We start from the raw sequence: 26820 nt of genomic DNA, 5'->3' as shown, positions 1-26820 counted from the left end.
TGAAGTAAGTAGCTGATCTCACGAGCTAAAGTGTGGTGACACTTAAATGAACACGTGGATGTTTTGTTATAGAACAAAACATTGGAGACCCGCTAAGAGATTCCACATGGATAACTATCTGAGTGTCAGTGGCTAATCTCTAACATTCGGTAGTGGAATTGGTCCTTTGACTTGAGGTCCTCATGGTACCTTATATGAGGACAATCATACTTTGGCGGTGTTGGATGTTGCTCTGAAAGGGGCCGCTAATACGACATCGTTCGAGTACGTCAAGAATCGTATGAAGGTTGTGATTGATCAATAAAGGATTCGTCACTCTTAGATAGTAGGAGATTATGATCTGCGTTTCATTCAATTAAATCGATGATGAAATCCTTGGCTAAGGTGTACTCATAAGTCGAAAAGGAGTTTTCGATTTATATTGACTTAATAGTGGAGTGAAAGATATGATCAATGATCGAGATTGACACAATTCCATATCTCGTAATTGATCGGATCGTATTGACGAAGGGATAATAGTTTCACGATAAACGAACGAATTTGGTTTTGTCATACCACGTGACATTTCTCGTCACATGTATTGCCCTGACACATTGCTAGATGTCAATCAGGGACGGCAAGTGTGAATTGACGATAAATTAAAAGGGTGTATTAATTTACCAATTTTGATTAGATCAAAATAATATTTCACGACGTTAGGCATCGTGGTCGGGAACCTAATGGGTCGCACACAAAAGAGAATTGGAAGATTACAAATTGCCAATTGGTTAATTTAACAATCGTTGGATAAATTAATTAATTGAATTTGTTATTTATATTCTCGAATTAATTAATTGGATTAATTAATTAATTAACGGATCGGGTTTAATTAATTGGATTAATTAAATATTGGACCGGACCGGACCGGGTCCGTTTGGGTTTATATATATACATAGCTAGGGTTTGAGGTTCATAAGGTTTTCATTATTCTTGTGTGGATTTCATTGGACGCTGGACAATTGGACAGCTGTGGGAGGCAGATTCAAGCTGCTGGAAAGGAATAACGCGAAGGAGTTTGCAAATTACAAGAAAATGTATATTTCTTATCACAGTTTTTATCTAAATACAAAATTGAATCCTGAATGGAAATTGAAATTTGTTAAATTTCGTTGTGCATGTTTAAGTAAATTCCCAACAGTGGGCATGTCCTCATCTTATATGAAAGATTTCTTATGTATAAAAACAAGGTTGGAGTACTCCCTTGGAATTGAGAGGAATTCTGGTTAAGTCTAAAAGATGCAAGAAATATGCAAGAGCAATCAAATATGTTTGAAAACCTTCTTAATTTTAAAGTCGCTTTTTATATTCAAAATTAACTAGTTGAGAGTGGATCTGGACAGTTCATTTCTATCAATGGCTGGGATCTAAACAAATTGTCATATGGAGTGATTGGGGTCTATGTCTGGCATTCGTTCTGGGCTTCAGTATTTAATGTGTCCGACCCTCTCTCTCTTTCGATAATCTGTCCCAAATCTTTAGTGAGATCCTTTCGTGATTGTAACCCTGTGAAAAAAATACTTGTTATAGTGTTTAGGCCACTTCATTTGGCCGGTAAATCTATACCGAGGTTGGAGGTTTATTTATTTATTTATTTTTGGTTTGTGTATATATTAGTGTGGTGATTTCTCAGATATTACAAGATCTATGACCAAGTCGTGATCTAATTTAGGTTGTTTGAACATTATACTCTCTCATGGTCGTTTTCTTGCCCTAGTGACGGGCTTTACCTCCGAGTCCTCCAAATTAGATTTGGTCGAATTGGATGAATAATTTCATTGTGTTATTTACTGCTTTTGATTGTGTGATTGGTTCAGTTTTTTATTAGTTTGCTATCTTGGATCTAAATACCTAACAAAAGAGCAATTTGAGCATAATAAATAGCATTTTTAAATTTAAAGAGTAAAATTTTTTTTATACCCCAACAAACTCTTTATATTTCGCTATTTATTTGACCTTTTTCAATAATAATTCATTATTTTTTCGTCATTTTCAATTAATATATACAATATGACCAATGTAAGTAAGCGAGCATTGAAACTTACAATTTTATTAAATGCTATTATGATGATACAAATAAGAGGTGGATTCCATTTTTCAAATATGCAGAGCTAAAATCCTCCTCTACATATAAAGTTAAAAACAAATAGTCTAATTTTCAATGTTTTAAAAATTCGACCAAATATTGATCTAAAAAAAAAAAGAAAGAAAGAAAGAGGTTAGAAGGTCGAACCATATTGAACATAAAAAATATAATTATTTTTAAAAAAAATCAAGTATTAATATATATTCTCTTACAATTTTATATCAAGTAAAAGAGTATTTTTAATATTTAACTTTTAATAATTATTTTAATACCTATTTCACATGAAATTAACATTAAATGGGCTGATATACAACTAAATATAAAATAAAGGAAAAAAAAAACCATAAGTTAGGTATTAAGTATACACCAAAGCACCAAATCAATTTTCAAACATTAAGGTTAAAAATGCAAAAATCAAGTGTTAATTCTATTTTAAATTTAAATAATAATATTATCAAATTAAATTAAGCTACCCACACCGCCTATGCCCACCCTCAGGCACCAGTCGCGGGTATCCACCCAACGACTTCTTCTACGGCGAACATGAGCATCGTCAACTCAGATAATAGAGATAGAGAGAGAAACTGATGCAAGAGGATCCGAGTCGAGTGACGTTGATCTGTCAGATAGTTCGTTGATGGTGCTGAGATACCATGAGATGGTGGATAGGCGCAAAGATGGAAAATAAATGCAATCTTTCCGTAATTGAGGTAATTTTGACACGTTTTTTGTAATTTGGTTATAACTTTGGCAACGGTTATCAGAATCGCTATTATGACCCAAATCCGGAAAGCTCTCTTCAGCCTGTACGTCGTGGCCACCCAGCTATGCTCAGTGGGCGTCAATTTCGAGCCCAAAATTCACTGTTTTCCTTTTCGAAATTTAATTTTTAGTTATTTTTTACTATTTATGATAATATTTCGTTTCCCTTTTTCTAGACGTTAGAGAATCCGGATTGAGCCAAATTTTTGGCAACTTACTTCTTTTGTTTTATATTTTATTTTGGTGTTATTGTTAGAATTTTGCTATTTTTGCTATTTTTCGATAATTCCGTATTTTGCAACTATTTAACCCGGCTTGTGGGTTAATTTTCGTCATTCTTGATTATTAATAATATTGAGTGAAGATTTTAGAGAATTCTATCTGTTTTGGCATTTCTTTCTTCTTCTTTCTTGCGAATCGTCTGTTGCAACTAGCCTATAGGATAATCGCTATCCTACCCAGCGTCAGTTGGTATCAGAGCGTTAGGATTTTCCTGCGATGAAATTTCCATCAGTTACAATGGTTGGTGGATGTGGTCGTGGTCGTCGAGGGTAGGTTTCGATTGAGGAAGTCTCACACCGTGATCGCAATGTTCAGGATGTGATGATTGAAGATTTGCAGAGACAAGTCGTAAAGTTAACCCAACGTTTGGCGGAACAGGAGTTCAGTAATCATGATGTAGAGGGTCATGATTTCGATACTAATTTTGAAAACCCGTATCACAATCATGCTCAAGTCTGGGAACATCGTGGACGGGAGGATCGCCATGTAGACCTCGATTTCAGAGTGGATCTGTCGAAGTTTGCTGGTACGTTACAGGCTGAAGGTTTTATTGATTGGTTGATTGAAGTGGAGCGAATTTCTGAGTATAAAGAGGTTCTAGATCGTGTCAAGGTAAAATTGGTCACCATCAAACTTAAGAGAAGAGCTTCAGCATGGTGGGAACAATTGAGGCGTTCGTGAGAACGGCAAGGCACGTCTAAGATCGCTGATTGGGAGAAGATGAAGAAAAAGATGAAAGTGCACTTTCTTCCTTTTGGCTATACTCAGTCTTTATTTCAGCGGCTCCATTCACTGAGGCAAGGTACGAGATCTGTTGATGATTATACGAAGGAGTTCTATCAATTGGTAGCTCAGAACGATTTATCTGAAACAGAAGAACGGATGGTTGCACGGTATGTGGGAGGAATAAGGCAGCCCTTGCAGGATGTTCTAAGCCTTCATTCATTGTGAACAGTGTTTGAAGCATACCAGCGTGCACTTGCCGTGGAAAGGCAGTAAAATAGGAAGCCAGTGGTCAGAATTGAAAGTAGTCAGCCAGTTCGACCTCAAGCATCTCTTCCTACATATCAGGCCTCGCAGGACAATCCTAACTCAAGCATTAAGTGCTTCAGATGTGGTGAATAGGGACATAGGGCGACTGATTACAGGAAGCTGGCTGGTCAGAAGAATAAAAATCTTCTGATTGAAGAGGATATGATCGATGATATCAAGGAGGTTGGAGAGCCTGTATATGACGAAGGTGAAGATGAGGATGTGCTGTATGGAGATGGACAGGAGACTCTAGTCATTCACAAGAGTCTGTTGACTCCCAAAGGCGATTCAGGGGACGATTGGTTGAGGACCAATGTTTTTCGCACAACCTGTACAGTTGCCGAAAAAGTTTGCAAGTTAATCATTGATAGTGGCAGTTGTGAGAGTGTGGTGTCTGAAGAGGCTATCCAGAAACTGCAGCTGAAGACAGATCGTAGAGAAATAGTATCTAGTGTCTTTTTCGATTGGAAAAAAATATTTTGATAATACTTGGTGTGATGTGGTATCTATGGATGCGTGTCATGTATTGTTGGGGTGACCTTGGCAGTATGATTTCAGCGTTATTCATGATGGAAGGAATAATACTTATTCCCTTAGCATCGAAGGGAAGAAAATTGTTTTGACGAAGAAACCACCACTGCCCCAGTAATTAATAACAACAACCTGCTTTCTATGTCTAGATTCTTAGTAGAGGTTGGGAGTGGAAAACTGATATATGCTCTACTGCCCCGTGAGAATAGTGAAGTGAAGGAAAACTCGAATTTACCAGCAGAAGTGCAGCAGTTGCTAATGGAGTTTTCTGACTTGATGCCAGATGATCTTCCTCTGAGGTTACCACCTATGAGGGATATTTAACATCAGATCGACCTTATTTCAGGGTCGAGTCTGTCAAACCGACCAGCATATCGTCTCAGTCCCAAGAAAGCTGAAGAGTTGCAGTGACAGGTTGTAGAATTATTGGAGAGGGGATACATTCGTGAGAGTATGAGTCCATGTGCAGTTCCTGCTCTACTAGTACCGAAGAAGGATGGGTCGTAGCGGATGTGTGTTGACAGCAGAGCAATTAACAGGATTACAGTGAAATACAGGTTTCCAATTCCTCGTCTAGATGACATGTTAGATCAGTTATCCGATTCTAACGTCTTCTAAAAAATTGACCTTAAAAGCGGATACCATCAAATCAGAATCAAACATGGAGATGAGTGGAAGACGGTGTTTTAGACACAGCATGGATTGAATGAGTGGATGGTCATGCCCTTTGGACTATCCAACGCGTCCAGTACTTTTATGACGTTTATACATCAGGTTTTACGACCTTTCATTGGGAAGTTTGTGGTAGTCTACTTTGACGACATACTTATTTATAGTCCGACGTGAGAGTCACATTTTGATCATCTTCATGCTATTTTTTATATAATGAGGATGGAAAATAAGTGTTTTTTCTTCACAACTTCTGTAACTTTTTTGGGTTTTGTTGTGTCTACTGATGGTGTTTATGTAGATCAATCCAAAATTGAGGCAGTCTTGAATTAGCCCAAGCCAAAAAGTTTGCACGATGTCCGAAGTTTCCATGGATTGGCATCCTTCTACCGTCGGTTCATCAGAAATTTCAGCACTCTGATTGCTCCTATCACAGAGTGCCTTAAAAGGCGTGATTTTCAGTGGACTGAGGAGGCAAAGGCCAACTTGCAATTGGTTAAGCAGAAGATGATAGAGGCCCCAGTCTTGGCACTCCCAGATTTTGAGATAGTGATCGAGGTAAATTGTGATGTGTTTGGAGTTGGCATTGGTGGTGTTCTGAGTCAAGAAGGGCGTCCAGTAGCATTTTTCAGTGAGAAGTTGTCAGGATCGAAAAAAATTTATTCGACCTATGATCTGGAGTTCTATGCCATAGTTCAGACTTTGAAGCATTGGCATCATTACCTGGTACAGAGGGAGTTCATCCTTGTTACTGATCATGAGGCCTTGATGTACATCAATGGTCAGCACATGCAAAGTGGGTGGCGTACTTGCAGGAGTTTACATTTACGCTAAAGCATCAAGCAAGGAATTTGAATCGAGTAGCAGATGCATTGAGCCGTCGCACATTACTCCTCACCACCATGTGGACCAGAGTTGTTGGCTTTGAGGCATTTCCTAATATGTATGCTGCAGATCCTTCCTTAGGGAAGATAATTCAGGAGGTAATTGATAATCATCGGCATGATTTTATTTTGCATAATGGTTATTTGTTTCGTGGATTGCAGTTGTGCATTCCAGATTGTTCACTAAGGCAGCAGATCATTAGTGAACTTCATAATGAGGGACATTTTGGGTGAGATAAGACATTGGCGTTGGTCTCTTCTAATCATTATTGGCCCAAATTGAGCAATGACGTAGTGCATTATGTGGAAGGGTGTTATATATGTCAGAAGTCCAAAGGAGCTCTTACTAATGCTGGACTGTACACGCCATTACCTGTACTTGAGGCTTCTTGGTTTGATGTGAGCATGGATTTTTATATTGGGCTTACCCCGTACACAACGGGCGATGGATTCCACTCTTGTTGTGGTTGACAATTTTCAAAGATGGCTCATTTTGTGGCTTGACGGAAGACAATGGATGCTACTCGGATTGCCCATATTTATTTCAAGGAAATTGTGTGTCTACATGGTGTCCCCCAATCAATCGCTTTTGACCGTGACTCCAAGTTCATGAGTCATTTCTGGAGGAGCTTGTGGGACAAACTAGGGACGAAGTTGAACTTTAGTAGCAACTACCATCCCCAAACAGATGGTCAGACAGAGGTGGTAAATCAGAGTTTGGGAAATCTTTTGAGAAGTTTAGTAGGGACTAAACCGAAATAGTGGGATTTGGCATTACCTCAGGTAGAATTTGCCTATAACCGATCGAAGAACAGAACCACAGGTCGTAAACCATCCCGAGTACTTGACTTAGCTCCTATCCCACATGTGGGGCGTTTCAATCACAAGGCTAATGAGATGGCAGAACATCTTTGGGGTATCCATGAATAGGTGAAGTTGTCCATTCAAGAGAGTAATTCCAAGCACAAGGCTCAGGCAGATAGTCATCGTCGTCAGGTACTCTTTGGTGTTGGTGATCTTGTGTGGGTAGTATTAACACGTGATCATTTTCCAGTTGGGGAGTATAATAAACTTAAGGAGCGAAAGATTGGACCGTGTGAAGTGCTCCAGAAGATCAATGATAACGCTTACAGGTTGCGTCTTCCCAGCCATTTGAAGACTTCCTATGTCTTTAATGTGAAACATCAAAGTCTATGTTTTGTGGAGTCTGATAAAGCTAATGTGAACTTGAGGGTGAGTTCTTTCCAACCCGAGGCGACTGATGCAGGAGGATTCGAGTCGAGTGACGTTGATCTGTCAAATAGTTTGTTGATGGTGCTGAGATACCATGAGATGGCGGATAGGCGCAAAGATGGAAAATAAATGCAATCTTTCCTTAATTGGGGTAATTTTGACACGTTTTTGGTAATTTGACCATAACTTTGGCTACGGTTATCAGAATCGCTATTATGACCCCAATCCATAAAGCTCTTTGGCGCGCACGTTGTGGCCACCCAGCTATGCTCGGTGGATGTTAATTTCGAACCCAAAATTCTCTATTTTCCTTTTCGAAATTCAATTTTTAGTTATTTTTTACTATTTATGGTAATATTTCATTTCCCTTTTTCTAGACGTTAGAGAATCCGGATTGACCAAAATTTTGACAACTTACTTCTTTTGTTTCATATTTTATTTTGGTGTGATCATTAGGATTTTGTTATTTTTGGTAATTTTTCGATAATTCCGTATTTTGTAGCTATTTAACCCGGCCTGTGGGTTAATTTTTGTCATTCTTGGTTATTAATAATATTGAGTGAAGTTTTCAGAGAATTCTCTCTATTTTTGGCGTTTCTTTCTTCTTCTTTCTTGCGAATCGTCTGTTGCAACTAGCTTATAGGATAATCGCTATTCTACCTGGCGTCAGAAACATAGCGACCGTTGAAGAGCATCAATTTATATAATTTATAGAGTACTTACCAAAGCAAATAATTTCAATTCTCACCATCAAAATCTAGTTAACTGAATTTGTGACTAGTTTGAATACTGAGGTTAGAGAAATCAATAGTATGTGATTAAATCTTTTGAATTTGTGACATGTGACCTATGTACTTTAACATATAATCTCTGACTTGATCCAATGACCAATGACCAAATCTCTTAGATCTATGACACATGATTTATGACCTGATCCAATTGCCTATGAACAAATTTCTTGGTTTGTGACCATTTCTCTTGTATCTGTGACTTACAACCTATGCACTTTAACATGTTCCCTAATACATGTGACCATGACTTGATCCAATAGAAGTGAACAAATCTCTTGGATTTGTAACCTGATCCAATGACATGTAACCAAATCTCTTGAATATGAAACCTGTACACTTTCATAGGTCATATATTTAGGATGTTTGGTCACACAAACTCAATTGATTGTGACTTACACACAGCCACCATCACCATCTGTGGACATTGATCTACCACAACCACTAACAACCTAAAAACCAAGTAAATTACCAACGCCAAAACTCTCCTCTTCAACCTCTACAAATCCATTACAAACATTAGCCCAAGCAACAACCAAATCAAACCAAACCAAAAACTGGCTTCAAAACCATAAGCAACGCAATGCCTCCATCTAGATTCCTGCTGCTCCAGCGACACCCATAGTCCTCAACTAGCGCCAACTGATTCTCCTCACCAAGATACCAATTTCATGGTCTTGATTCATCAAAATCGATCCCACACGTCGATGTCCAGAATCAAATAATTTCCCAACCACGAATGATTTCTGCGAGAACAAACAATAAATCAATTGATGACTAAATGCAGTCTAAATGATGAAAATCTACCCAACAACATCCAATTGAGATCCATAATCTTGGTGGGTAAACCATCAATTGAACCAATTAACCAGCTAGTTGATCCAATTTCTAGGACATGTTCTGAAATTTTTCGTTCGAGCATTCAGACTTCCTCTCAATCAATTGATGGCTCCACCGTGCTTTAATACAACAAATCCGCTTGGAAAAAACCAATGGAAGTCCAAAAGATGGCGTCGAAGAGTATGGCGGTAGAGAGATGTCGCCGATTAAATGGGGTAGAGAGTGAGAGTGAGAGACGAGTAGAGTAGATGGTGAGTTGGGTTGTTCTATGAAAAAGAGGGCTGCATAATAAATAAATCTAAATGGGCACAAATGAAATTAGAATGAATTGTAGGTACTAAACAACTCCTAATCACATTCCAACCAAGAGATTGAGAGAAGAGATAGAAGACGACATCACCTCTAAATGTTCTTTGTTCATCAATTTGTTGTTGTTCTTTTTGGGTACAATATGCTAGAGAGTAATGCTATTCATATCTATTGGTGTCAAATATTAGTTTAAGTGGTAATGATATGACATTAAATGATAGATTTATTTAAATACAAAGTCACATATTTCATTTAATTGAATATATCAAATGTGGTAATCTAGATTTGTGCTCTAATATCATTATTGCTTGATAGCATTATTCTATGTTGAATCAAGTTCTTGGATAAATGGTTCTTGAATCAAGTTCTTGGATAAATGTTTTAAAGCCAACTAAAAAACTCGGTAAAATCGCAATTAGGTCTTAGTTTTCAATTGAACCATCTGACTTTATGGTTTTTGAGCTAGTTTCTATACATGCGGGGTTCATGCATCAATCAAACTTGTTATCACGTCAATTTCCAAGTTTTTCTTGGCATTGCTAATTACAAGATTTGACTTTTTAAAATAAAAAGCACACGCGTAAAGAGTCTCTAAAAATTTTAGTTAATTTTTGAAGTTAAGCCAAACATGAACATATATTTTAAATTCAAGTTATGCTATTTATTTAACTGAGAATCATTTGCATGTAATGTGACATTAAATAATAAGATGAATAATATAAATCTCATATCTACACATTTTGATTTATCATTTTACTCCACATTACATGAGAATATTCCCTTGCCAACAAATAACTTTAAACCTCAGGCTCAGGACAATTAAATGGTGCAAATTTATGCGTGGAAAAACTAAACCAAGCAGAAATTCAGAAGTCCAAGTCCATGGAATTAATAATCTAGTTCTTATTACATCGTATACATTAATGGAAAAGAAATCTATTACGTCGAAATAAACATGTATATTACAAGTACTGAAAGTCATTGAAATTTTTTACTTTGAAGTTGATTATAGTATTTTAATTGGATTAATACTATTCATAGTCGCTCACTACGATAGTCGTCCTACATGAAAATCTATGAGACGAGTTTGTGATTTCATACATTACTATGTTAGTTTTTTTTTATTTTTTATTTTTTTATTTTTTTGGGGTCTTATACATTAAATTACTAACTGTCACATATATGCCACGTAAGATGACTATAACAGTGAGCGACTGCAAATAACATTATTTTTTTAATTGACTATATTATGAATATGGGTAGAAGTAAATTTGAGGGGTTAAAAGAAAGAACCGTATGCTCCCTTATTTATTATTATTTTTTTTTCCCTTAACGAGTTGATGGCTATTCTTCCATTCTTGATTTTGGACAACAAGATTGAGACCAATTCCTTATGCCGCCTCCATAGACGAGTTGCATTACCACATGGACTTGATGGGTCTTTCAATATATCAAGTAATGGGAATAGGTTTTTGAATTGTATCTTGTATCTTGTGTTTTAATAGACTTGTGCTCGAAGTGTTCTTTTGTTTGAAATTGTTGATAATTACCTCTTGTTATAAGACAAAATAAATAAATTTGAGGGGTTAAAAGTACGTGCTAAAGAAACTTAAATGAAATAGTAATAACAATAACAATAATATTAATAATAGTAATCTAATTTCTACAATTGAAAAGGGCTAAACACAAAGGACTCTACCATGTAGGTGAGGATGGGACCATAATGGCCAAAAGTCGTTTGAATATTCAATACCTTAACATGTAATATTCATTGCAATATTCTTAATTTCTATGTAGAATTTTCTATCAAGTCAAGTTCATGCCCAACCTCTAAAGAATGAGACAAAATAGATAACAATTTTTACAAATGGTACTTAACTTTTTCAATAATAGTCATTTAACTTTGAAAATTCATCTTGTTACGTTGCTATTTTAGTCTTGTTAGCATAAACTAACAAACAGATGGTGTGTACAATGGAAAGATGATTTGAAAACACTTGCAAGATTAAACAGATGGTTGATGAGGGCATTTGTGTCTAGAAGAAAGGGTTCAAATGAAGTGAAATTTGGAATTTAGGATTTAATCGCGTTGGAGTTTCACTTAGAAATTTATTACTTTAGGGTTTGCCATGTATTAATTTGCTTTAGCTATAGCGTAAATTTTTAATCAAATCGTATTTTTTGTCGTACACATGGTCTGTTTTGTTTTATGAAATGGATGCTGATACAGTGACTAACGAGATGAATTTACAAAATTAGATGACTTATAATGTAAAAATAAAAAGTTTACAGACCATTTGCAAACAAGTGTTTTAGTTGGGTGACCAGATAGGTTTTTAACTCATAAACACACAGTTGTTTCTATGAAAGAGTTATGTAATATTTACTTTATTCGTCTTATCATTTAATATCACTTTGCATGATGATCATCCTCAGGTCCGGTCCTGCCTAAAGGCAGATGAGGCCTGCGCCTCAGGCCCAAAATCTAAGGGGGCCTCATATTGCTGGCCCCCTTTCTTTTTTTTCTTTTTTTGTGTGGAAACAATGGCCCAAAATCTGAGGGGCCTCTTTTTTTAATTTTGGGATAATTAGGTACAGTACCCTAAAAAAAAAAAAATTTTGATTAATACCTTAAAACTGATTTAAACTACTATTATCATATTAATTACGTTCAAAACATTGACACCCACAACAAAAACCCAAATTAGAAGGGAGAAACCTTGCATCAGTAAACTCTCGAGAAACCTTCATTCCCGACTCCGACTTGGACTCCAGTATTCTCGTAGAGAGAAAACCTTACCCACCCATTTAATGTTGTTGCATCTTTGTAGTTTTAACGAGAGTTTCCCTTGGGACGATTGGGTGATTTTGGGGCAAATTTTGAGCGAAAAGCTTTTTTTGCTCTGTAAAAGCTTGAATTTGGCAAATCTTTATCAATATTTGGTCGATTTTATCAATGGTCAAAGTAGGTAAATGAATATCATGAATCAAAGTCATCAAAGAGAAATTCTGGGAGTATAGAAGGAAATTCAAACTTGAAGAATTACACTCGTGAATTTGAAGGTAATTTTGAATGCACTTTATTTTTGAGGTTGAACTTTGAAATTTAGTAGTTTTTTGGTTTACATTAAAAAAATTGTCATTAAATTTTGGATTAGCTCCAGAATTAAATGGTGCCTTTCCCTTTGATTTTCTACGATACTATCAAGGTGTTTGACAAAATGTCTCAATTGAAATTTACATTTACATTTAAAGACATGATATAAACATCATATGGCTTTTGTATAAATTGTGGAAGCATTTTTATGAAGTTTATTGTCCAATTCGGCAAATTTGAACGACATCCAGTTATGTAAATATGAAGAAAGAGTAAATAGTAAATCCTATTGAAAAATGAACATCAAATAGGGGCTAAATTACTTTGAACAAAGTAAATAATAAATACTCATGAAAAATGGGAGACAATTCATTGAGAGAAAGATTCAAGTCATAAATCCAGGGAAGACAAAATTTCTCAGTCACAAAAAAGACGTTTTGATTTTCCTATTAATCATGAAATGGACAAAACTTCCTTAACATTTGTAATTTTCTATTTGTGAATATACTGTACTCATTTAAGAATATTTATATTGATGCATGATGCTCTGTTCTATTCTTTAATAAGGAAATGGTTCGAGGTTTTTTCTCTTCCCCACAATTTCCCTAATCTCTGTCCAGTAATTTTCAACCTCTTCTCCACCTCCAATGGTTGCTTCAAGTTTTTTCCCTTATTTTTCTCATTATTTACAATTTCATTGAGCCAGGATGACCTTCTTCTGGAGCTTTTCTTCTGTTCCATTGCTTGGCCTCCTGTCTCTCTTTCTCACCACCACCCTTCCGCCACCCTTGGCCACAGCCCTCACAATGACCAGCCTTCGCTTTCGAAAGCCATCCACCACCGAAGTTGATGTTCCCGTTTTCAGCGTAGACTTTTTCAAAATGGTGAGACATGTGGATCAAAGTAAATAATAAATACTTTTTAATGGGCATTCTCTAAGTTTTTGCAATCCATGCTATGAAATTGAAAGTGGAGGGTAAAGTTTGGGAGTACTATTTATTGCTTTTGTCTGAAAATTATTGGAATTCCTGCATTGATATTTGTTCCATTTGATAGGATTTTTCCCTAATGATTTAAGATGTATGTGGTGGAGAGTAGAGGAGGATGTTAAAGCACACAACCTGTGATTTTAATGATCCTGGATAGGCTTGGTTGGATTCACCATCACTCAGGTTCGACATTTTGCACAATTGGAATGAAATGGATCTTGAAATGGTGCTGTCCCAGACTTACATGTAGCACACGATATTCAGTAAGTCTCCGAGCCACCTAGTTGGTTGAAGAGCAAGTAACAATATCTGTAAGATGGGCCTTTTTGTGCTACCTTTATTTGAAGTTTTCACAGATTTGTTTCTGTGAAGAATTTCAGTTCTCCGTTCTGTATTATGATTTGCAATATTTGTGTTTTTGGTTACTGAAGAAAAGGGAAAGGGAAAATAAACTCTGATGTCTATTTTTTGATGATATTCAATTGGCATGCATTAGTTTAATTCATATTTACTGAGGTAGATTCTTAATACATTTTGTTTAAACTTCTGATTTCAATCTTGTAAAGACATTGTGGGGGAAGTTTTCGATTCTGGTTTGTAGTTTTGTGGCTACAGCAATGTTGTTAGATGTGTGATTGAAGGAAGGTTAGTGGGTTTGGGTCGATGTGGTTGTGGTGGTATGTTGTGGCAGGTGACAAATTTTTTTAGTAGAAATCTGCTTTGTACTTATTTGCTTTGGAGCATGTTACATGTACATCAAGGCCTACAAATGATTTACATAATGCTACATGATACTTTATTATTGGATAATTTTCTATAATATATTTGGTTGATATTTTAATGTTAGTTTTTCAAGTTAGTAATGGGTCGCATAATACATTGTTGAAGTTTGTATTTATGTTGATTTCGCCGGAGGGGGGGGGCTAATTTCTAGACTTCGCCTCAAGCCCCGAGAATCAAAGAACCGACTCTGATCATCCTTAGTGGGAATAGAAAGCATTACTCATTTTCATATCATATTCTCATGTTTTTGTTTGTTTATGTTTCACGAATATCTCTGCAACAAAATTTTATTGATTATATGAATTTTTGTTGTTAGTTTTGACCATTGAGAAAGGATGGGTCGAAGTGCCCAAATTGAAGCAAACGGGAAAGTCGAGTGACTGTTGAAGTAAAAATAAAATGGTGTCTTGCTTTAAGATATTCCAAACAAACACTTCAACTCCGGTTTGACGACTTTTACCTTAATTTAATTTATTTCTCATATATATTTTCAACTACACATTCACATAATAAAATATTCTATATGTAAATCCAAAATCTTTCCTTACTTTTCAACAAATGTTCTAAAAAGAAATATTATTCAAAACAATGTTCTTAAAATTTTAAGGATGTCAAACAAGGGTTAAGTCTTATCGATACTTACTTTTAACCGTTAAAATTTATTTATTTATTTTTCTTATAAGAGAGGTATTTACCCAACAATTTCAAATAAGACAACACTTCGAAAAAAAAAAGTCCATTAGAAATTGTAAAACGCATATGAAAAGGTATAGAATAGACTTTCACAATGCAAAATATCCTTATCACAATTCTGATCCAGTTCCTCCAAGAAAGATCGTAATATGCCATTTCTTTCTTGGCTTATGTCACGACAACATATAATGGTTACTCTTTCTATTTTCAATGCCACCAGCATGTCGACATCCACAATAAACTTGAATCGGAACCTCTGGAACACAAGGCTAAGTTCATAGTACTGGTCAAATATTTGAGAATTCACTTTACTGCCACTTTCTCGGAAATTCATATATCTGCTAACAACTATTACTTCACCATTGCGGATGCGTATGATACTTTAGCCATGTATGCCCGCTCTTGCTCTAGCAAGGGTGATCGTTCTTTGGATAGTCTGAAGCATACTGCAGAACTTGCTCACTTTCTTCACATATTCCCATGTGATAGCTTTCAAACACCTTTTGTCATAGAGGGCTGTTTCACGTACAGAAAGATTCTTTACAGACTACTTACATAATACACGCAGCATAAGATGGGTAGGTTATTTTTTGGATTATTTTACTCGCATGGGGCTCGAGTGGGTATCTGGAATTCTTCTGTCATAAAAAAAACAGAATTTTCCTTCGTCATATCCCTTGTTATCATCATCACAAGAATTTTTTTTATAGGTTCCAAGTCCTTAATTGCAAACTGATCTCTAGACAGCATCCTCTTTAGATTATTAATTTCTTGACATATCAGCAATGATGTGCCTGGCACATAAGCCCAAATCTCTTTCTTTTACTCTATTCATCTCCAAGTCATGTATCTTTGCTTAGAAAAATAATCAATAATATGTGAATTTTAAAGTCCTTCGTTCTCAAACAAATTCTTCAGATCTTTGCTTAATAGGCCAAGATTAATTCCAGGGCAAGCCACTTTTCAGATTCAAATTTGCTCAGAGTCTGAAGCATAAAGGAAACTAAAACTGCAAATAATTTGAGTGATAAATCCAATCCCACAATTCAAACACTTTAGTGGCCCGTATTCTTCTTTGTATTAATATACATACAACAACTCGTAAACAAAAGTCTAGGTTAGTTCGATTTTACTAGTCGAGCACGAATTTTCAACATCAACCACAAGCGAAGATTGACATTGGCAAACAGTTGCGAGAAGTTGACAATTTAAACAGAAAGAAAAAAAAATGTCGAGCGATTTTATTGGTAATTTACAATCTTGTATACAATAATAATACATATATAAGATAATCACTAACCATCCTATTCTTGAGCTAAAACACTAGCCACAAAGTTATAATCACATGAACTACATAATCAAATCTAATTCATACCAATCATTCACAATCTTGGAGAGAATTATGAACCCACCCATATAAGATTTTGAATATAATTTCCTTGTATAAAGGAAATCAAATCCGCATATAAAAGAGCTTCATTAATTTGTAATTTTCGGCAAAACTTATGTGCGTTGATGGATGAAGACAGAGCCAGCTCAAGCATTACACAGGCTCCATAATTTGCATGAGCCGCTAGATCAGTTGTGTAAAGGGTTTGGCCCTCCCGGAGTGGTACGATGTGATACTGTATAAACTGTGTCACCATCTGCACTTTTAGGAGCTGAAAAATTCCATGAAAATTGGTAGTTGAACTTGGTGGTGGATGATTTTTGCTCGGTGGATTTCCGGGCAAATATTTGGATGTTGCGGCCATCGGAGAGGTGGCTGGCGGCGAGAACCGCCATGATCAGAAGAAATGGGGCAGCGGCGGGATAATTAATCCGCATGGATCAAGAACTGCAGGATTAGCAGTTGAGGATGGTTGACTTGAGACTTGAGATCGATGAGTTGTTGTTTCAGCAGTTGGGGTCTCGTGGGAGGGGTGTATTTATTATGGCATGAAGCAGTTAATGGTGCAGATAAGAATCATTGAAATGACCAAACTGCCCAATTTTATTCCAAAATTGAATTATTGGTAGAAATGGACATTTTTACATGTAATAACTACTCGATATGGACGAATTGGATTAAAATTATCGGTTTCAGCTATTAAGCCTCTATTTTACAATCATTATTTTTAAACTTTTTTTTTTTTTTTTACATACATTTTTTCAATCACACTTTCACTTAATAAAATATTATGCACGTAAATTCAATTGTTTTCTTATTTTCTAACCAAATTTCATTTTTTTTTCCCAAATAATGATTGTCATACAGGACTAACAAATTTTGTTTCATAAAATTGAGAACCAGACTATTCTAATTTGGTTTTCATTATGTTTCAATTTTATTTTTTATATTGTCTCAATTAAATCAACTATTAAAATAATTTATGTGAAATACAAGAATTTTATGAAATTATGAAATTTAGACTCGAAAAAATACTAAATACGCTACAATATGGAATACCTAGTACTCAATGTTGCATGATTTTCATCAAAATTAACCATGTCCAACATTACATATTATACTTGAAAAAACTAAAGAAATATATGAATATGAAACATGTATGTTATTCTTTAGGTTGGGATAGATTTCATGCATTTATGTGGTGATCGAAAATTTTACGATCTAGCTATATTTTTGTGTTATTGAGGGTTGTGTGACTTGAGTCAATAAGTTATGTAGATTTTAGAGTGCTAGGCTAGGATCTTTCCGAAATAGGTGATAGACATAATTCTTTCCCATAACTTATGAAATATCTTAATATTTTTTCCCCATAACTCCTAATAAAAAAGGAATAAAATATAAAATAAAAATATTATGATATAAGAGTTTACTTAAATAGGCAACATCAAGATACATGTTGATAGGCATAAATTTAGAGAAGATGATTCGAGTGGTAGTGAAAGTGCTACGTGGTATGCAAACCTAAAATTTTGGTTCAAGAGATGTGAGGTTTGAGTGATATCAAAATTAAGTTTTTGTTTGGTTTGGTTAAAAATTAGATTTTTAGTAGATTTTGATAAAAATTACAAAAATGGGTAGCTTATAGAGTTATAAATCTCATAAAATGCGTAATTGAAAATAAATTTTAAAAAATTGATGTCAAATAGGTGCTAACTTCATCCTATGTAGTTGCAAAAATATAATTTTAGATAAGTGTATCAATCAATTGCCGAGTAATTCAAAGAATTCACATAATTAACTTTTAAGTTTGTTCGAAATCGGACAAATTTCCTTACCTTTTCAAATTTCTTTGCTAAATATATTAGAATTTGATTTGTATATTGTGCCAAGAATAAAGCCGCTTAGCCAGTTTTAAAAACAGACTGATGTATCAGAAAATAATTGAGTGTTTTTATTTTAATTTTTTAAATTGTCTAATCATGTGTCGACACATATTTCATCTGAATTTGAGACCGAATGTTTATCATGATCGTTGTGCTAATAGTGATTTGGATGCGGAGCGCCATTTTGACTGGTAACAGTGGGAATCCTTTATCATTCATTTTCAACCGTTGGATTCAGCCAAACTATAATAATTGATTTTTAAGACTTGGCCACTTGTATGTCGACTAGACAGGACGCACGTGTCACTGATTTGTGACATGTTTCAATAAGTCAAATATGGCACAATAGATTGAAGATTTTAAAGTGTCTTATGATATTTAAAAATTCAAAATAATTAAGTACAATAAATTTAAACAACATATGACGTATGCGAATAATAAATCGTTTAAGGCGGTCGTGTGATAAAAATATTACGTGCTAGAGAATACAAATTTAGGCAAATGTCACATTTATGAAACTGTTCAAAATAAGGTCGGTGTTTTCACCTAATTATGGTGGATTATTATTTTGTCATTTCTAGCGAGATCGGACTTTGAATTTCAAGATACTATTCGTATTAGTTTATATTAGAGATTAAAAATAATATGATTTGTACTCAATTAAAAAGTAGATTAAAATTAAAACTAAATTTAATAATTAATATTAATCATATATTTTATGAAATTCACAATTTTTGAATCACACATTCCGACAATTTTTATTAAAATCTACTGAACATCGAACTTTTATCTAAATCAAACAAGAACTTAAAAGGAATGATGACAAAATGAAAAGATTTTTTATTCCTTCTAGTCACCCTCATGTACATGCTCTTATTTGGCCTGGTTCAAGACTAAAAATCCATTTTTTTAATTCTTTTTTTTTTTAAGAAAATCAGTCAAAAAATAATGAGAAAAATTGCTGAAGGAAAGTTACTGTTATTATGGCTAGTATGGTAGAGTGGAATGTTATGTTGTGGATAATTTTTTTTTTTTTTTTTTTAAAAAGGAAAAAAAAACTGGTGGATTTTTTTGTTGGGGAAAATAAAAAAAAAAAAAAAAAAGCCCTCAAATCTTATTTATTACAATATTGTGTCATATTCTATAATCTATATTGCGTAGAAAAGGAGGACTCAAGAGGGGGTTGTCCTGTGTGAAAGTCCAATTATAATTTTTTTTTATATAGAAAAATAAAGATTATAGTTCCCTCAATTTGAAATTATAGCTCTACTCCTCATGACGTACTAAACATGTCTTTAGGATTTTGAGTAGTTGTCCGAGTATCAGGATTTAAGTGATGGGTTTTAATAATTATAGTGTTGGAATGTAGAAACGAAATTATTCAGAAATTAAAAATTTCTTTAATTCAATAAATAAAATCGTCTAGATATTCACGTGTATGTTACATCAAAATAAAGGATTCGAATTTTTACCTAAATTCGTTGATAAATTCTTAAATTAATTCTGAATCACGAACTTCCAGCTTTTTAATTGTAAGAACTTGATGTTTCGAACCTTCAAGTCTTTTATGGTATTCTCCAAAGTCAATACTATATCGATAGGTGGGCACCTTCTTTTAATTAAATCAAAAAACCAATTCTTGAATTGAACAATTGAAAAAATCAAGAAAAATAAATTTCTCTCTCTCCAAATTTGAATACAATGGAATTATGTATTATTATTGTTGTACAATTTCATAGGATATCTAGGTTCCATCTAATCTTTATTTATAGAGATACAACAGTTTCAATCCTTATACAATAATAATTTCACACTCAAAAATAGGAGTCCTAATTAAAATCCAAGTAGAAGTTTTAATTAAAGTCCAAATCCAATTAATTTAATATGTATAGTCTTAGAATTTTAATTACAATTATAATTAAGTTTACAACTTTCACAGTAATTACAACTAAGTACAACTTTTTATCGTAATTACAATTAAGCCCAAAACTATTATAATTAATGTAATTAAGTTCTAATACTTTATGGAACTATCATAAGGACATGATCGGACATATATTATCCAAACTCCAATAATTAGATCATGTTTAGTCGATCTAGACCACCCAATCTAAGTATTAGTCTTTGTTTTTTCCACTAAAAATAAAAAGACTGAACTCTTGGAATATATAACATCGCAGAAGCAAATAAATCTGTAATACTTCCTCTGACCTACCGTATATATATTTTATACCAATCCGAGATCCGATATTTAGGTACGAACATAAATGACCGTTTTGTCATTCTAATTATTCTCACTAGCTTAAGGTTCATTTTCTTCAACGGTTCTGTGAACTAATCACATATGTCGAAGTTTAACCGTCGCTAAATACTGAGTTCAGATTTTAACAGTTCAACAAAAAATACTTAAGTAGTCACTCTAACTATTTTCCAGGGTGACGGTTCCCGACACGAATTCATGTTGTCTACTCCACTCATTTTCAAGTTCCCAATTCGTCGAGATACCAGTCAAATTGATCTCACTCATTGATGAACAATTAAAATCACGAAAAGATATACATCATTTTGTCAAAGGATTTCGATGAAATACACAGCAGTCTAGTGAAATTTAATTCTCCGTACGATCATGCGATAGAATTAAATTCGACACGCGGTCTATTCAATATACTCCAAGTGTATTAGTGTCACCTTTAATTATTTCTGTGATAAGGACAGATCAAAACCTGAATAGTGAATCAGTCAACACTACAACTGTCCAGTATAAGGTGCCAACACTTATACGTTGGTTGTGAACAAATTATTTAAGATTAAAATATAAGTTGTGTCACACTATATTTCTCAACGTAAATATCCAACTTATATTATCTCAAGTGAACATAGACACTTTAATTTGGATATTCAATAATAAATAAAAACATAACTTATAATTATTTTATCATAGCAAAATATACTATATGGGCATACAACCCAACATATAGAAGGTAAAAACTATTGTTATTTTACTTGCATATTTCTAGGATATTCAACCTGTTTAAATTTATGTACAGCAATTATGAGAACCAGCAAACGAGCCATCTCACAACATTCATTTCACCATAAAAGTGACATAGTACCCTTTTTATCAACTTACTAAGATTTGGTTTCAGACAATTTCACATGATAATATGAGAGTAGAGTATATTGTGGGTTTGAACTAAACAAGAGCTCTTTTGAAATGCATGCTTTTGAGACGGCGAAATTGCTACGAGTGTTGGAAATGGGAAGTAATGGCAGCCAAATGATGACTTAAGAGACTAATTTTCGACAATAGAATATCCTGTTGAGAGTTGTAACATATCTTTTAGAGTGGTGCTAAAATAAGGAAGGAGACAAGCCGCGTTGTTAGTAATCATTGGTTCTCTCCTATAGTGTGCTCTGAGGTGGATCCTTTCGATCTGATCTAAATTTTATTGAGACCATTTTAACTTTATTTTTCTTCAGAGAGGTCGACATATTGACTTTGTCACCACATTGTCTGTCAAGGTGGATATACTAATATGTGCAACATGTGCCACGTGTCATCCGAAGTGTGCAACATATTACTTTTGGGTACAACTATATATTCAATCACAAACTTCATATATAATCCCATATATAAATTTATATTTGATGCATAAACTTCATATAAATACAACCTTGAGCGTTTAAAATTGACACAAAAGTTTAAACTAATAAAGAGACGATAAATGTGATCATTAATTTCGACAGCACCCACTCCAACTATTAGTCACTTAAAATTGATATACTTGTAATTGCAAGATAATTTTTCAAAGGTACCAATATTTTGCAAGACCATTTTTTAGGGCATGTTGGTTGTACAATATTAAATTGTAACAAACACGAGAACAAACTTAATTTAACTTATTTTTTTATTTAATCTATTTCAATTCAGTCCAAGGACAAATAATTTCTGTGAATCCAGAGTTCTTCTCGCAAGATCCTCTGAATGAAGTTTATTGTAGTACTTGTTGCACTGTTTTTTGAACCGCATGAAGCACCCCTTGGCGGCAGAAATATTGGTGGCTCGGCCTTTTCAGTCGCTACTACCTTATTTCCAGCTCTAATATATCAACATATACAATATAATATACATGTTAGTGGCTGGCTGCTGAAGATTTAAATAAAATTATGTTATATTTATATCAAATACACAGATTAGTTTATCGCTGTATGCACAGGAAGATAAAATTAAAAATTAAATGTTACAGAGATTTCTGTGGAAACAACTTACCATTTATTCAAAGCTTCATTGAAAATAAGAATATAAGTTATTTCTGTTGTAAATGACAACTACGTAAATTACATAGTAATATTCCTATAACAAATAAGACAGATTAATTTTGCTTCGCCCAATTTCTCATCTGCAGCGGAAGGCCAGATACCAATGGCGTTTTCCGGGTTCAATATGAAATCCAACAATCAAACACCTCAAGAAACCGACCCAAATCCAAACTTCTATTGCTATAATGTCACCCACTTAGACACACAATAAGGGAGTTATTGCAGCCATAAAGGTAGCCACACAGGCGAAGAAAAAAGATGAAGAAGGCACAATAAAAACAAAAAGAAGCACAAAGTTGGTGCCTATTTCACCAAGGAAAGAGTGAGCAATAACACACAGTCACAATAAACCAAATGGGCGGCAATATATAAGTTCACACTAGGGCAAATAGTGATGGCCAAAGCCCAATAGGACACAGGAAAGTGGGCCAAGTACATCACTAAGTGGGCCGACACTTATAAGCATTCCAAAGAATTAGGAAAACGGGTTATGAGCGGTACTAATTAAATTTGACTACTTCCAATGACCTAAATAGTTTTAGGGTTTCATTAAAGTGTCGACCTTTAGTTCAGTCATTTGATCGATGCCTACTGAGAAAATTATATCGATTTCACATCATCTTCCGAGACGTTGTTTTGAAAACAATTTCCCTAACACCATCCATAAAAGAAGCCAAAAGAGAAAAAAGGAACAATGCATAGACCGATTGAAAAATGTATTTACATTAATAGTTGTCTCTCACTGTGCACCCAGCTAATGAATGTCCATTTTTGCGTCCTGTTTTTTCAGTAAAAACTTCTCTTCGCTTGGTGTAAAGTTTCCATTTTTTTGCTTTTGTGCAATCTAGCCAATAATTGTACTACCTAAAACGACTATCCACATATTCGATGACTTTCTTGATCAAAACGATGAAAATAGTGTCCGTTACCATCCAAGAACTAGAAACCTACAAGCAACTTGAACTCAGGGACTAAAAAAACACCACAACACATCAAGAACAAAAAATGTTAGCCCTGGTCCGATACTGCTCGGGGCACAAGCGATCCAATCTATTTTGACACCTCTACTGACAGTTGGTAATAAAGAATCACATTTGAACCTAATAGTAACTAACCCATCAACGTTAACAATTGCCTCATCAACCCACCCACCCTACTGTAACTAGGTCCCAGGTTGGCTCAAATTTTATAAAATTCATTTTTCCTCATATATATTTTCGCCGGTACATTTCATGATACTGCACTATCACACGTCGGATACTTTACACCTCGTATTTTTCAGAAAAAAAAAATAAATAAATAAAATTCGAAGCTAATAGCATATCTAGTATACTGGGTAGACATGACTCGACAAGAATATGTGTTTGATGTTGTCCAGTTACTCGAATGTAATTCAGTTTAACAAGCTAAACACAATAAAGTACGTATTACAATAACTGTAGGATTGTCCAAATGTTCCAATATATGCACTATGAGAACACCGTTCAAGTGACAACATTAAAAGAACCTGTAATTAAATTATAAGACGATAAGACGCACGAAAAACAGAAGCTTAAGTACTTTTGCTGACTTGGTTCATCTCAAAATAAGAAAAAGCAGCAGCTGATTAATTAAAGCATCCAATTAGCAACTTATTTGGTGTGGTGTTAGTTGAACGAAACTTTGCAGCAGTCTCTTCCACCTTGAGAAAATCTTCCTTTTTTTTGGCTTCAATCATTGCCCTTTTTTCTTCAGCTGCTTTGTGAATTTCAGCAATTTTGTTCTTCATCTTTTCGCGGTATTCTGCTTTCTTCTTTTCAAATTCTTCCTGCTCGAACAACTTTAATTAAACTCAAAAGCAAATGTTTCAATGTCGTGGTGAATTCAACAAGTTCATATCTCATAGCATGTCTGCTCATTGGTATCTAATGCTTTTACATCACAAGTAAATAGCTACAATATAAGCAGAACACACAAAATTAAGCTTCAACAAACAGCAGAACATCAAGAATTTTTCACCTCAATTTGCTTTATTTGTGCCTCAACAGATGCTTTCTTCGTATTCTCCCAAGATTCTACGGAAGACATCTTTTTATAGGCCCTGAAATATAATTTCAATGAAAAATTTCTTTTAACTCAAGCAGAGAGGTCTATGCATATTTGGCAAGATATATGCCTGAAAACGAAAAAATATATATATTAAAAAATAGAAAAATTACGAAATAGTTTTAGAGTGTCCTTTTGCATCAATTTTTGCAAATTGTATATAAGAATTTCCAAAATAGACTATGATTTTGATACTTTTCTCTCTGAATATCTCTATTTTCTTTTCTATAAAGAAAGTAGCAAATTTGGCCATTGAAGGGCTACTCTTCCAAGAAAATATTTTTCGACTGTTAAAATGAAAATTTACTAGACCCTATCAAAGTCCTCCCCAATACCGCGATGGCCCACATTCAGTTCCTTTTGGTAAAAGATTAAACTTAGAGTTTAATTTAAGTCAAAGCCAACAATTTTTTCAATCACACATTTTATCATCTTTTATTAAAATTTACTAAAAAAATTTATTTTTATCTATGGAAAAATTGCAGCAGCTGTCCCTAACCTTTTTTTTTTTGTAGGGTTTACCCTAACTTTTATTTTGTGTCAGCGAAGGTCCCTAACTTTTCATAAATATGCACCTGAGGTCCATCTGGATAGAAATCGTTCAAAACATCGTCATTTGACCAGAAAAATTTCTTGAACTATCTGTTACAACGATAATTTTATTGGATGTTGATACCTTTCTAGATGATTTTTTGGACGATTTTATTGGATATTGATTCCTTAATTTTCCAGGTCAATTAACGGTGTTTTCGATGGTTTTCATCTAGATGGACTTCAGATGCATATTTATGAAATGTTAGGAATCTTCCCTGACACAAAATGAAAATTAGGATAAAATTTACAAAAAAAAAAAAGATTAGAGATCGCTGTTGCAATTTTCCCTTTAATCTACACCAAACATGAGATAAATCTCAATTATACAGTTCTATGGGAAGTAGGCCTTTCACAATATAACAGACACCAGACAGAAATTAGTGCAACTTACAAGACAAACTCCACCCTTCCGCCACCTCACAGCCAAAAAAATAGGAAAGAAGGAAAAAATGACAAACTAAATTAAAGAAAATCGTACTTGTTGTCTGCTTTTGTTTTCTCACTGTCTTCCCATGCTTTGATCAGAGCCAGTCTTTTCTCCAATTCAACTCGTGCAAGAGCAGCATCTGCTAAATACATAGACAATTATATTATATATAATTGACCGATCAAATATGCATTAGATAAAACAACTAGTTTTCCGCTAATTATACCTCTATCCTTGACATCTCCCACACTCTTTTCAATCCCATGATCTGCAGCCTCTGTCAAAACCCAAGAATTTCAACAATCTGATATGATCCGATGATCAAGTTACGAAAATAAAGAAAAGCACTTGATAGTTAATACAAGAGGAAGTGATCAAGTACTTTGAGCTACTGGAAGGGGCTTAGGGGGAGTGATTTTCTCATCTGGAATTGTAACAACTGTCTTCCGAAATGATACATGATTTGGAGCTTTTATTTCAATATGGGCTTCTTTTGTAGCTGGAAATTCTTCTGGTTTAACTCTTTTCGACTCCTCTAATTCTCCCATATTCATATACAAGTAGTTTTCTGTGAAAATATTGTACCTGTCAAAAATTGGGAACGGAAAAATACTAAAAATCTTCAAGAATTTGAGAGAGAGGAGGTGGTGTTAGGTAAATATAGTGGGGAAGCTGCCAGAAAAGGTACAAGGTGATTTTAGTCTATGTTTGCACATTATTTCCCACCAAAAGCAAATAAATGATTTCCTTGTTATTGGTAGCATGTTATTAACCCTATATGTGGAGGAGATTAAAATTATATTTTAGTAAATTTTGATAAAAAATTTTGGAATTTATGGTTGAAAGGTTTTAAGATTCGCAAAAGATGAAGTTAATATTGATTATTTGATTTTGACTTAAATTAAAAGTTGATTTAAATCAATACCAAACAGTATATAATATTAAAAATTACTTTTTAATATACTTGTCTCTAAATATATTTGAAAGAGATACAGTGTGGCTTATGAGTCACTTATTCTGATAGTAAATAGATTGAGCTTTTTAAATGAATAACTTATTTTAAGATCAAAAATAAACTTTTTAAATTTTAAAAGTTTATTATATCAA

At 34.2% G+C, this 26820-nt stretch overlaps 3 protein-coding genes across 4 annotated transcripts; 2 read left to right on the top strand and 1 right to left on the bottom strand.

Annotated features, from left to right (window-relative positions):
* Positions 1–5485: 5485 nt before the first annotated feature.
* LOC111368921 lies at positions 5486–6685 on the top strand. Its single transcript, XM_022990429.1, has 5 exons — positions 5486–5571; positions 5803–6124; positions 6214–6381; positions 6445–6512; positions 6610–6685. Exons 1-5 carry the CDS (start codon positions 5486–5488, stop codon positions 6683–6685), a joined length of 720 nt encoding a protein of 239 aa, XP_022846197.1.
* A 110-nt stretch (positions 6686–6795) lies between these two features.
* On the top strand, positions 6796–7913 carry LOC111368920. The gene is made up of 3 exons (XM_022990428.1): positions 6796–6987; positions 7213–7596; positions 7893–7913. The coding sequence occupies exons 1-3, from the start codon at positions 6796–6798 to the stop codon at positions 7911–7913; spliced, it is 597 nt and encodes a 198-aa protein (XP_022846196.1).
* Positions 7914–24020: 16107 nt separating this feature from the next.
* Positions 24021–26442, bottom strand: LOC111368491 (remorin-like). Of its 2 annotated transcripts, none has more exons than XM_022989754.1 (5): positions 26096–26442; positions 25940–25990; positions 25765–25855; positions 24606–24687; positions 24021–24414 (listed from the first exon to the last, which is right to left on the bottom strand). In XM_022989754.1, exons 1-5 carry the CDS (start codon positions 26265–26267, stop codon positions 24214–24216), a joined length of 597 nt encoding a protein of 198 aa, XP_022845522.1. In that variant the 5' UTR covers positions 26268–26442; the 3' UTR covers positions 24021–24213. The 2 variants fall into 2 exon arrangements, with proteins under 2 accessions (XP_022845522.1, XP_022845523.1); XM_022989755.1 differs by having other exon boundaries at positions 25765–25852; positions 26096–26441.
* Positions 26443–26820: the final 378 nt, after the last annotated feature.

Source organism: Olea europaea, chromosome 19, assembly GCF_002742605.1.
Source record: "Olea europaea var. sylvestris chromosome 19, O_europaea_v1, whole genome shotgun sequence".
Classification (NCBI taxonomy): domain Eukaryota; kingdom Viridiplantae; phylum Streptophyta; class Magnoliopsida; order Lamiales; family Oleaceae; genus Olea; species Olea europaea.
Note: the sequence above shows the minus strand (reverse complement) of the source record. Positions and strands in the feature narration are given on the sequence as shown.

Coding starts and splice junctions, on each gene's coding strand:
- LOC111368491 (XM_022989754.1), bottom strand. CDS start 26,267: ATGAATATGGGAGAATTAGAGGAGTCGAAAAGAGTTAAACCAGAAGAA. Junction 25,991..26,095: donor GCCCCTTCCAGTAGCTCAAA/GTACTTGATCAC, acceptor GGGTTTTGACAG/AGGCTGCAGATCATGGGATT. Junction 24,688..25,764: donor AAAACAAAAGCAGACAACAA/GTACGATTTTCT, acceptor ATTATATTTCAG/GGCCTATAAAAAGATGTCTT.
- LOC111368921 (XM_022990429.1), top strand. CDS start 5,486: ATGACGTTTATACATCAGGTTTTACGACCTTTCATTGGGAAGTTTGTG. Junction 6,125..6,213: donor AGCATTGGCATCATTACCTG/GTACAGAGGGAG, acceptor GCGTACTTGCAG/GAGTTTACATTTACGCTAAA. Junction 6,513..6,609: donor CATAATGAGGGACATTTTGG/GTGAGATAAGAC, acceptor TATATATGTCAG/AAGTCCAAAGGAGCTCTTAC.
- LOC111368920 (XM_022990428.1), top strand. CDS start 6,796: ATGGATGCTACTCGGATTGCCCATATTTATTTCAAGGAAATTGTGTGT. Junction 6,988..7,212: donor CAGATGGTCAGACAGAGGTG/GTAAATCAGAGT, acceptor ATCCATGAATAG/GTGAAGTTGTCCATTCAAGA. Junction 7,597..7,892: donor TGTCAAATAGTTTGTTGATG/GTGCTGAGATAC, acceptor CCCTTTTTCTAG/ACGTTAGAGAATCCGGATTG.